Source organism: Taudactylus pleione, unplaced genomic scaffold (assembly GCF_031769625.1).
Source record: "Taudactylus pleione unplaced genomic scaffold, aTauple2 ptg000066l, whole genome shotgun sequence".
NCBI lineage: Eukaryota > Metazoa > Chordata > Amphibia > Anura > Myobatrachidae > Taudactylus > Taudactylus pleione.
This window is the reverse complement of record NW_028284468.1, coordinates 2,507,070-2,519,678: the sequence shown is the minus strand read 5'-3', so window position 1 is coordinate 2,519,678 and position 12,609 is coordinate 2,507,070. Positions and strand designations below refer to the sequence as shown.

General features: G+C 43.3%; 1 protein-coding gene across 1 annotated transcript; it reads left to right on the top strand.

The window, feature by feature from the left end:
• The first annotated feature begins 501 nt into the window (after positions 1–501).
• LOC148534375 (transcription cofactor HES-6-like) lies at positions 502–4,695 on the top strand. The gene is made up of 4 exons (XM_088466816.1): positions 502–694; positions 2,375–2,461; positions 2,857–2,938; positions 3,179–4,695. Exons 1-4 carry the CDS (start codon positions 674–676, stop codon positions 3,550–3,552), a joined length of 564 nt encoding a protein of 187 aa, XP_088322942.1. The 5' UTR covers positions 502–673; the 3' UTR covers positions 3,553–4,695.
• Positions 4,696–12,609: the final 7,914 nt, after the last annotated feature.

Genomic DNA, 12,609 nt, shown 5'->3' with positions numbered 1-12,609 from the left:
TCTAGACACTACCCATTGGTACGTTTTCTTTCTTTGTTTTTCCAGAAAAGATTTATTATACACCAGAACACAGAAATAACTTTAAAGCAAACAATTATGAATGTTTTTAGGCCTTTTGGGGGTATTTATCAAAGCTGGGAGAGAGATAATATTGTAAAAAATATATTACCAACCGATCAGCTCCTATCATTTTTTAAACACAGCCTGCAAAATGTAAATTGGAAGCTGATTAGTTAGTACTTTATCTCTCACAATTTTATCTCTCTCAGATTTGATAAATACCCCCTGACACGTTCTGCCAAAACAGAATATTCTATACCTCTAGTCTAAACACAAGATATATAAAGACTATATTAAAGAGTTGCGGGCGGCCCTTCCAACCGAAGCATTTCTGTCCCCTCCTGCCTTTACACAGCAGCAGCTGCCGCTGGGGACAATGGACAGAGAAGCCATTGGCCCGCATACCACGTGACGTCATTCACATGCAAATGAGACAGAAAAGGGGTATAGAGAAAGTGCGAGCAGCCGCATTGTGACGTCACAAAGAGCCCCAGAACGTTGAGTACAGTCACATGGATCGGGGGGAGCGGCCGGTGTGAGAGATCGCCCTGCACTCACACACATATACACACATACACTTTGTAACCTCCTATCCTCCGTACACACACACGCCATGGATCGGGGGGACAGGCAGGTGAGAAGTCGCATTTACGCTCCATAGGTTCACTAGGCCTAGATGTGCGCAAGTTTCGACCGATGGCTTCCGGTGGCCGGAATAGAGCGTACATATATAAAATGTGTACATTATATTGCAGTCTGCAGTGTTCTATGCGTGATTTCGCAGCGATCCCTCATAAGTCGCACAACCTGATTGTATAGATCAGTTCAGCCTTGTGCATGTGCTGATCTGTGCAGACGAGGGACCATCAGTCATCATATGACTGATAACGTATGCTGTATTTCCATGGCAGAGGTTGTAGGTGTACCGTCGGATATACGCTACGCATTGCCTGCTGACCTGGACGTAATTGCGATGTTTATATTTAGCATGGGCCACCTATGTTTGGTGACAGTGTACATTGCTTGTCGCTGTGGGATTAATACTGTACAGTGTGTAAGGCCAGCTTTATCATACTATTACTTGTAATGTTATTTAGAATGTTGATGATTCTGGAATTATTGATGTTTTTGTGACAAGTAGAAGTCCTCATTAGACAGGTTGTTCTCTGTTGTATAGATAAAAGGAGGTGTTTGGTTAGTAGTCATTGCAAAAGCCTGAAATTGTATATAGTACCAGGTATGGCATATAAATCACACAAGCAATTTATTTTATTTATAAGACACTGGTTCTGTAGTTATGTACAGATTACCTTTATTGTACATATATGGTGTTGAATGTAATCCTCCTTGGTTTTTTTTTGTCTGCTTTGAAACTGAAACATCACAGAGCTGTAGCCAGATGTATTATGCTAATTTACCATAGTGTTTCTACTATTGTTATTTTATGAGGAAGGAAGGTTGTATTTTTATGGCTTGAATTATGTGAATTTGTTCTAGCTTTTAAGACCGCATACTTGACAAACTTGATGATTTTTATAACCTAAGCAATATTTAGTGCAAATGAAAGCATCTCTGATTGCTGTATAACACCAGCGTATTCTGGTTTCATGTGTACTTGGACATAGTGAAAGGTGTGACGCCAGGTGAGGTGTCTTTAACTATAATGTAAGGGCATGAGTGTGGTGGATTGTACCTTGGCAAAATACATTATATTAGAATTGTCAGGAGACTTGTTGGGGAAGCTAATGAACCTTAGGTTGATGGTCCTTAGAGGAGTAATTAATGATCAGAAAATGGACTTTCTATAAAATGTTGAATGTGCTAATAGGGGTTATGTAAAAGGGTCCAACAAGATAACGGAACCGGTGTGATTTCAGCAAGTTTGCTGCTACATTTGAAGCCTTTTTAACTAATTGTTGCTGTAAATTTAGCGTTAAACTTCCTTAATCTAAGAACCTATTACATAACCCTCGTAAACTTTAAACTGGTAACCAACTAAAACTGTTTCAAGGAAGCAAAACGGCCTAAATTAATATATCTGCTCTCTATAGATTATAATCTCTTTGCAAGAATTAAGGCTAAACTTCCTGATTGCCACCCCTCTAGATAGTCCAATATCTGCATTTATTTAAAATAAATGTATTCAAGCAGATTCTAACGGGACTTGCCTGCCTCTGTCAGGATTTGAACTGGCATTCTCATTCCGATTCTAACAGCTGCTTCCGTACACCTGTAAATATATTTGTTTCTATGTTTCCTACCAATATGAATGAGTCCCTGTACCAATTACACCTATCTTTCCACTTCTTTTTAGACAAGGAAACCTCTGGTTGAGAAGAGGAGGAGGGCAAGGATAAACGAGAGTCTGCAGGAGCTGCGAGGCATCCTAGCTGACAATGAGGTGCGTGTTCAGCATGAAATATTAATGCCTGAGCATGTTCAATATATGTGATGGATGTGTCAGCCCAAACCTTACCAAAGTGGAGAACACTATAAATCTAATCATAAAGTGCATTGTATACTGTACTAACTCCTCTCACGTCTTGTATGTTGATGTATCTCGTATGTTGTTCTGTTTAATTATTCCCTTGTGTGCCTGTCTCTGCGGAACTTGTGGTGCCTTATAAATGAACTTTGACAATATAATTCAAAAATTGTAAACTTGATGTCCTGCTATTCTTTGTAGTACACCAAGGGCTGTACAGAGAAAAGCCACAAAAATTTGCTCTTAAGAGATGAAGATGGCTTCACAAGTTTTTGTTTTTGTATCATAATTTCAATGTATTCTCTCATTAGTTTCAATCAAAGATAGAGAATGCGGAGGTTCTAGAGCTGACGGTGAAACGCGTGCAACGGATTCTTCAGACCAGAACAGATGGTGGGTGTTTGTAGTGCAATAAGACAGTTATAGAGCACACAATACACAGTTTGCAACTGCACTAGTATGCATTGCTATTTTCTGTGACCGCAACCACAGAGGATTTTGTTCCGTACTAATGTAATAATACCGGCTTATTTTCTCAAGTTCAAATGGTTTCTGTATGTGGAAAGCTCTCCAGTTCCTTCCCCAATATCTACATGTTGTCTTATATATACACCTACTTTCTTCTTTTTGCAGAGACTGACCGGTTGCAGCGTGAGGCCAGCGAGCGATTTGCTGCAGGGTATATCCAGTGCATGCATGAAGTGCATACCTTTGTGTCCAGCTGTCCGGGTATTGACTCCAGTCTGGCTGCTGAGTTGCTCAATCATCTACTGGAGTCCATGCCTTTGAGCGAAGGAGGCCTTCAGGATCTTGTCCTGGATGTGCTACTGGATTCGCCAACCTCTGACCCTTCATGTGGCATGAGTTTGCTGGGATCTTCATCTGATGACAGCTGCTCTGATGTGGAAGAAGCAGAGATTGGCAAGGGGGGTATGGAGGCTGTGCAGGACAATGACAGGACCCCGGAGATTCAGCCTCCAACGCCCTCCATGTGGAGACCATGGTGATTTAATCTAAAATATGGGAATACATAGGGACCTGTGTTTACTAGTACACCTGTGTCATGTACATCGATTCCAGAAGCGAGTGCGCTTCATGTCCTACATATTTGGATATTTCATACTATAACTCAACCTGTTGCAATACAAAGTATAACTGAGTTGTTTCAACCACCTAAATGTATGTGATTTCCTAACTACTTCCTCTTGGACAAAGACTCACCTCCGCGTCAAGATCACAGTAGGGAATTACTGCAGGCTACACCTCTGTAAAGATAGATGCTTTGTAATATTCCGCATTTGTTATACTGTGCAACATATTCATTTTCATTGTATAGATACTATTCATTATACTGCGCAGCAATGTCTTTGTACAGATACTATTCCCTTGTACAGTATATCTCTCACTTAATTCTAATGAACATTGTATACTTCAACACAGAGTATCGAGGTATGGATTTTGTGCTGTGCCCTGTTGGGGGTGAAGGCCAGACATCCTAATGTAATTGTAAAACTCCCCACACATTAACTCAGTTGTCAGGTGTGATACTCTTCTAGAGTGATGTGGCTAAACCACTTTGTTCAAGGGAAGCTAAGTAGGGGCAATATAGGTAGTTTGCCCTTTGCTGCGTATGCATAGTGATAGTGCATTTAAATCTCATCCCTAGGAGGGATGTCTAGTGTTTAGGTAACTTGAGGTTCTACCTTCAGTGAAGGAGACTAAAGAGGATTGTTTGGATACCGATTTGAAGGGTGCTATAGGAAAAAAAATATTTTCTTTATTTTTTAATTTGTTTCCTTGCAGGAATATGTGTATATTAGGAAGGTAATGTGTTGTTGTGTTTTGATTTTGTTTTTGTTTTTTTAATCTTTTTCTTTTATAATATATATTTTTTTTTTTTGTGTGTGTATATAGAAGTTTTTCTTAATGCTTTTGGAAGCAGGTGCGTGAATCTATGTGATGCACTTGAGCCTATATCATGAATACATGGTCTCCATTGTTGTGTGCATCCATCTGGCAAGCACTTATTCTTATTTCTCTTTAATCTTGTCATCCCAGAACTTAATGTCTCTTTTATACTAAAATGTACTAGTGTGTTTGATTAGTGCTATTGTGCATTCATTTTTCATGAATAAATTAATGATCTTTTTATGGAGAAAAAAAAACACAAACTTTCCGGGATTTTCTTCTATATTGCAGAATGTGTGATGTCACTGATACATTATCTATATAAGTGATTTAGGGGGAGATTTCATAAAGCTTGGAAAGGGATAAAATCGGAGGTAAATAGCACCAACCAATCAGCTCCTATCTCTAATTTTTCAAACACAGTCTGTAAAGTGACAGTTAGGAGCTGATTGGTTGGTGCTATATATCTCTAGTTTTATCTCTCTCCTAGCTTTATTAAATCTCCCCCTTAGGGGTCTATTTACTAAGCCTTGGATGTAGATAAAGTGAACGGAGATAAAGTACCAGCCAATCGGCTCCTGTCATTTTTCAAACACAGTCTGTGACATGACAGTTAGGAGCTGATTGGCTGGTATGTTATCTCCATTCACTTTATCTCCATCCAAGGCTTAATAAATAGACCCCTTATACCCCTTTAAGACATACCGAGAATCCCGGGAATTTGGCCTGCCTCAGCCAAATTCCCGGGTTGCCGCGTATGTCTGAAAGGTACCTACCCGGGAACACATTCCCGGGTAGCCGATCCTTCAATCGACCAGGGAATTTCCCGGGACTTAAATCCTTCTGTCTGAATGGTGCTACCCGGGAATTTACTCCGGGCTGCACCAAGCTGCTTTGAGTTGGCAGCGCAGAGCGTCCTATTGGACGCTCAGCGCTGCTGCTGCACAGAGAACCCCAGCCGGATGCTGGGGAGACCCGCCGGTGGGTCTCTGCCACAGCGGGCCTCCCGCTGGACCACCAGGGCAGAAACGTAAGAAAATAAATAATTTAATAATAAAATTAATAAAATGGCTGCAGTGATTGGTTGGCTGGCTGCTGCATGATGATGACATCATCAGCGGCAGCCGGAGAGGGGATAGGCTAGGAAGGGCAGAGGAGAGGCAGGTAATATTAAAAACTAAAAAACCCGGCTTATGTCTGAAAGGGGTCTACCTGGGAATTTCCCGGGTAGACGCTGTAGTGTGAAAGGGGGTCTCGACCAAATACCCGGGAATTTGCACAGGAGAAATTCCCGGGTCTGAGCAGGAAATTTCCTGGGTCATATGTCTGAAAGGGGTATAAGTGAGAAATGTATTTAACCTTCTAAAGAGTGGAGAAGTTCCCCATAGCAACCAACCAATCAGTTTCTACCTGTCATTTTATAGAATGTACTTGATAAAGGCTAGCTAGAAGCTGATTGGTTGATACGGACAACTTTTTATACATTATATAAAATATGTAGAAGTTGATTGGTTAATATGAGTAACTTCACAACTTGTCCACTTCTTCACTCTTTAGAAGGTCTGGTCTAATACATTTCTTGGTATTTATCAAAGCTGGTTAGAGAGATATAATTGTGAGAGCTAAAGTACCAACCAGTCATCTCCTAACACATTTTTCAAACGCAGCTGTAAAGTAACAGTTAGGAGCTGCTTAACCGGCACTTCCTCTCCGTCCACTTTATATCTTTCCAAGGCTTAGTTCATAGACCCCTAAGTCTGTAAATGTAAGTTAGACTGGTTTGTACTTTATCTCTAACAATTTTATCTCTCCAAGCTTTTATAAATACCTCCCTAAATATCACAAATATCTCCCACGGAAGGGAGATAATGCACTACATCATTGTTATGGAAGAGCTGCCATTAATGCATATATATTCTGCCATGAGACAACCATAGTTACTTTCCCCATCTATGTGTATGTGCTGAAAGTGATTATTGCACTAAACATTCACTGTTGGATTCCTGTTATGAAAGCTAAAAATAGTAGATACCAGATGTAAGAATGTACTGGTAGCTTTTATAAGTCAGTAGCGCATGCAAAGGGGGGGTCTGAGTACCCAGAACCCCCCCGACAGACTCGATAGCAGGTACTTAATCCCCGCTCACCTTGCGGGAAAATGCCATGACTCACGGGTCAATCGGGAGGAGGTGGAGCCAATATGACGTGATTCCATTACAATGACGTCAATTGGCCTATGCTCCCTCCAGACTGACCAGCGAATCACAGCTTTTTGCCACAAAGTGGGCGGGGCTTAAGAACATGGTGCATGCTCTTGAGTCTGCCTAATGACATGTGCAAGGTGTGTGTATGTGTAACGTGTTTGTATATGTATGCATGTGACACTTTCATCATTTGAAATGGCTGTTAATGCAAACATTTTTTAACTGTTAACACCACTTAAAACTAAAAATTTCGTTTTGGCTGGGGAATAAAGTAAAAAATAAAAATACTTCACTTCTCTGGATCTCCCAGGCAGTGGCGTCACAAGGGAGGTGCAGGCCGCACCCGGGTGTCACCTGCCAGGGGATGACACCAAAGTGCAGACTCCCCCCGCAGAAGCCAGGTGCTGCTCTGTATAATAAGTGTAGCACTCTGCTCTTGATAACTGTGAGGGAGAGGGCTGGCAGCCCGCACCTCTGCCGACCCCCCCCCCCCCCCCCATTAATAACGGGACCATGGGGGTTTGGCCGAGAGGCCACGCCCCTTCCCGAATGATCACGCCCTGTTCGAGAGGCCACGCCCCATTTACGGCTGCGCATACCACCCCATGACGCCGCGGGGAGGGACACCACTGCTCCCAGGGTCCTTGGTAGTTGTATTGGTCCACACTACACATCTCTTTGTTTATCATGTGGTTTGGTTATTGATGCCCCTCCCACATCGATTTTCGGTTTCTTTGTTGTATGTGGAATTATCCATTTGTGTTCCAAATCATCTTATTGAAGTTTGATTAAGGTTCAGTGTCTAGAACTAAAATGATTGTAAACTCAATTCTATACATGAGCAAAAATTATATAATGCTAAATGTTTATGAGGCCTATTTTATCGAATGGTCCCGAACGGTATATTTTCTATTGCAGCTCACCGAAGTGATAGAAGATATTTTTGGGGTCTATGTAACAAAAGGGAAAATCGCCAGGACAGCTGAGTGATGCTCGGTTGCCAGTCACTCTGTCCATCAGCAACAAGCGCAGACTTACCGCCAGCCAGTATTGGGGCTAGATGTACTAATCCTTGGATAGAGTTAAAGTACCAACCAATCAGCTCCTGTCATTTTACAGACTAGGCGGAATGTACTACTCATCGCATTATGGATGTGGTACGTCCCACCACTTATCGGGAACATACCGGTGTTGTTAACGCTGGTATGTATCTAATATTGTGATATAAATAACAAAGGACAGCTGTTCCGAAAAGAGCTGTTCTTTACAATGACAGGAATTCTGGTTCTATGACCCGGGAGTCTGACCTAAGCATGTGTGGCTGATGTGCGTGCTGTATGGGACACTTGGAGGGGATCCAGTTGAACATTGTGAAGAGATGCCCATAGGCTTCTATTAGGCAACGCCATCTAGATGGTGATGCCTAGCAGGTTCAAGCTCTGGAATGTATTGCATTCTGGAGCTTGGTACATAAGGGGATATGGCCAGAACTCTAAAAACTGCAGTGTTCTGAGTTTGGCCGCATTTTAGCCATAGTACATCCATCCCTGTGTTTGAAAAATTCCAGTTAGGAGCTGATTGGTTGATGCTTTCTCTCCAAGACTTGATGCATATACCCCTAGGTCCCTTTTGCACATTCACGCTGGTCTCAGTCTTCCAGGTTAGGATTCTGTAAATAAATAAAAAATATATAGAAACATTTTTTTTTAAATAAAATAATTTTAATATACTTCTAAGTAAAGTTATTGAATAATAAAGCATGAATGTTTATTGTTTACTACATCTGCTATCACCATCCTAAGCTATAGGTAACATAGGACAGCCCGTGGTACAGGTACTACCACCTGCCATGGTAAATATTCAGCAGCTATTTTCCCCATGTTTTGTATAGGCCATAGCAGGCAGTGGGGAATGATAATTGGAGAGGCTTACAAAATTCAGCAAAAAACTACAGGTTGCACTAGATTTAGGGCTCTTCTCCCCTGATAAATAGGCCGAATGCATCAAACTTGGTTTAATGTAATATGCTGTAACCCATTGCAAGTAATCTGTCCTCTGTTATACTTTTACATATCTGAGGGCAGGGGCGGATCTAGATTTTTCTTTTAGGGGGGCGGTCTAAGACTTCCGGTCCTGGCTCCTCCCATTTTCAGGCAATAACTTTTTCCTCATAGCTTTGTGTATCCATTCCTGTCTCCATATTTTTTTTGCTTCTTCTATCCCTTTTTCCCCCCTTTCATTTTAAATTTCACATTATTCTCCCTTTGCCCCCCAGCTTGAGGGCACACTCCTCATTTCCGCTGGATAACACCCCCCCATGCGGGGCATACATAAACACTATATATGTGCCCAGGGCTGTCTTAATAGCAGTGAAAGCCCTGGGCAAAGCAATGCACTGGGGCCCCTACCCACCCATTCACTGATGGTAGTCATCAGTTACTATCCACGTGGACATAGAGAGGGAATATAAACCTGTAGCGAGTGAAGCAAGCCCGTGAGGGGACAAATTTCTTCTGTTGGTGGCCTTTATGGGCATGGAACAGCACTTCCGCCCTAACTCACGTCACTTACAGGTACATCTACTAACAGGGATCTATACCATACCTCCCAACATTTTGAGACAGACTGTGTTCATGATTTCACTTGAATAGGATAGGCTACATATAAGTCTGTGCTCAGGGCACACAGTGACATTGGTGTGAGTGGTGGGTGAAGGCGATGCTGCGAGAGCTGGATTTAGATCTCATGGGGCTCTAGGCAAGATACTGGTTTTGGGGCCCCCCTCCCTCAAACATTCCATAGCACTATATTTTAATTTCTGATTCATTCCCCTGTAGAGCACCCTTAAGAAAAGGTCTGCTGCGGCCTTGAAACATGTATGTATGTATGTATGGGTTGGGTACGGGATGCCGGCGCTCAGGATGCAGATGCCAGCATCTCGACAAGGTTAGGATACCGATACCTGCCAGTAAGTATCCTAACCCTCCCCGCAGCCTAAACCTAACCCTCCCCCCCACATCACTGCCCCCTCTCAGCACAGAACCCCCCTCCTCCCCTCACAGCACAAACCTGATCTTTCACTGACCCCCCTCCCCTCATGCAATGCCCCTGTACTAGTGCCCCTTATGCAATGCCCCCTGTAGCAGTGCCCTTTATGCAATGCCTCCTGTAGCACTGCCCATTATGCAATGCCCCCTGTAGTACTGCCCTTTATGCAATGCCCCCTGTAGTAATGCTCATTATGCAATGCCCCCTGTATCAGTGCCCATTATGTAATGCTTCCTGTAGCAGCGCCCCTTATGCAGGGCCCCCTGTAATTGTGCCCATATGCAGTGCCCCCTGTAGTTGAGCCCATATGTATTGCCCCCAGTAGTCGGGCCCATATGCAATGTCCCCATAATGGTGCCCATATGCAGTGCCCCTCATGGGCGCCAAGTGGAGGACAGCAGGTAGTATAACCGGGCCTGGGCTTGCTAGAGGGGCTTGGCGGGGCCCGGGTCTGGCGTTGCCCCCCCCCTCCCCCCTCATAGCAGCTCAGCACACAGCTTGTGCTGGGCTGTAGTGCGAGACTGCTCGTGGCTGCTATGGCTGTGGGGGGGAGCGATCACACTGAACGCGCCACCCCGCTTAGCGCCAGGCTGGGGATTACAGCGCCATCCTCCCCAGCGCGTGCTGCAAAATGGTTTGTTTTTTGCAAGGGGGCGTTGCCCCCACGCCACCCTCAATTAGGCTATGCCCCCTCCTTTACCGGGGCCCGGCCAGGCTCTCTACGGCCCTGGTTCCCCTTAAAGTAGTGCCCCTGCAGTTGTGCCCTTTAAAGTAGTGCCCCTCTAGTAGTAGTGCCACTGTAGTTTTGCCCTTTAAAGTAGTGCCCCTGTTGTAGCAGTAGAGCCCCTGTAGTTGTGCCCTTTAAAGTAGTGCCCCTGTAGTAATAGTAGTGCCCCTGTGTAGTTCCCCTGTAGTAGTATTAGTATCCCGCCCCCTACTTACCTGACTCCACGCGGCTGTCGTCCGGGCTCCCACTGCTGTACTGACTAAATCTGACTTGATCCATCAGTTGTGGCCGCACAGGCTCCTCACGTCGCGGGCAACAGCTAGTTCTCTATAGCATGATAGGTAGAAGCTGATTGGTTGTAATGGGCAACTTCTACACTCAACATCTCTCCCAAGTAAACGTCAGCAAAGCAATGTTCCAGTTGGCAGGTTTGCTTTCATTAACATAGGTGGTCTCTAAACAAAGTAAGAAGGGGGTAATGGGCACTGCAGAAAGTAAACGTTTACAAAAATAAATATGTATTTTCCATGACGATGAAGAGAATTACATTATGCATCACAACCCACAGATGTATTATATTGTTAATATACACCTGGTGAGGAACATCGTAAAACTGAACATTTGTTATTTCACAGCACTGCATAGTATGTCCTTTCAGGAAAACCCACCATTAGCTTAAAGCAGTGGTTCCTAAACGTTCTCAGTTTGAGGCATCCTTAAGGTGGTTACACACTGGAAAGATATATCAGCAGATGGACTGATCCCGAGCAGTCCTGTTTTTAAGTAGTTGGGTTGAAATAACATACAGTCAGGTGCATAAATATTGGGACATTGACATAATTTTCATATTTTGGCCTCTATTCACCACCACAATGGCTTTGAAATTAAAAAAACAAGATGTACTTTAACTGCAGACTTTCACATTTAATTTGAGGGTAATTACATCCAAATCAGGTGAACGGTGTAGGAATTACAACGGTTTCTATATGTGCCTCCCACTTTTTAAGGGGCCAAAAGTAATGGGACTGTCAACTCAAAAGCTATTTCATGGACAGGTGTGGGCTATTCCCTCATTATTTCATTATCAATTAAGCAGGTAAAAGGTCTGGAGTTGATTCTAGGTGTGACATTTGCATTTGGAATCAGTTGCTGTCGGCTCTCAATATGAGATCCAAAGAGCTGTCACTATCAGTGAAGCAAGCCATCATTAGGCTGAAAAATCAAAACAAACCCATCAGAGAGATAGCAAAAACATTAGGTGTGGCCAAATCAACTGTTTGGAACATTCTTAAAAAGACGCACCGGAGAGCTCAGCAACACCAAAAGATGCGGAAGACCACGGAAAACAACTGTGGTGGATGACAGAAGAATTATTTCCATGGTGAAGAAAAACCCCTTCACAACAGTTGGCCAAATCAAGAACACTCTCCAGGAGGTAGGTGTATATGTGTCAAAGTCAACAATCAAGAGAAGACTTCACAAGAGTGAATATAGAGGGTTCACCACAAGATGTAAACCACTGGTGAGCCACAAAAACCAGGAAGACCAGATTAGAGTTTGCCAAACAACATTTAAATAAGCCATTACAGTTCTGGAACAACATCCTATGGACAGATGAGACAAAGATCAACTTGTACCAGAGTGATGGGAAGAGAAGAGTATGGAGAAGGAAAGGAACTGCTCATGATCCAAAACATACCACCTCATCAGTGAAGCATGGTGGTGGTAGTGTCATGGCGTGGGCATGTATGGCTACCAATGGAACTAGTTCCCTTGTATTTATTGATGTGACTGCTGACAAAAGCAACAGAATGAATTCTGAAGTGTATCGGGCAATATTATATGCTCATATTCAGTCAAATGCTTCAGAACTCATTGGACGGTGCTTCACAGTGCAGATGGACAATGACCCGAAGCATACTGCAAAAGCAACCAAAGAGTTTTTTAAGGCTAAAAAGTGGAATGTTATGCAATGGCCAAGTCAATCCCCTGACCTGAATCCGATTGAGCATGCATTTCACTTGATGAATACAAAACTGAAGGGAAAATGCCCCAAGAACAAGCAGGAACTGAAGACATTTGCAGTAGAGGCCTGGCAGAGCATCACCAGGGATGAAACCCAGCGTCTGGTGATGTCTATGCGTTCCAGACTTCAGGCTGTAATTGCCTGCAAAGGA

Coding starts and splice junctions, on each gene's coding strand:
- LOC148534375 (XM_088466816.1), top strand. CDS start 674: ATGGATCGGGGGGACAGGCAG. Junction 2,462..2,856: donor GCATCCTAGCTGACAATGAG/GTGCGTGTTCAG, acceptor TTCTCTCATTAG/TTTCAATCAAAGATAGAGAA. Junction 2,939..3,178: donor TCTTCAGACCAGAACAGATG/GTGGGTGTTTGT, acceptor TTCTTTTTGCAG/AGACTGACCGGTTGCAGCGT.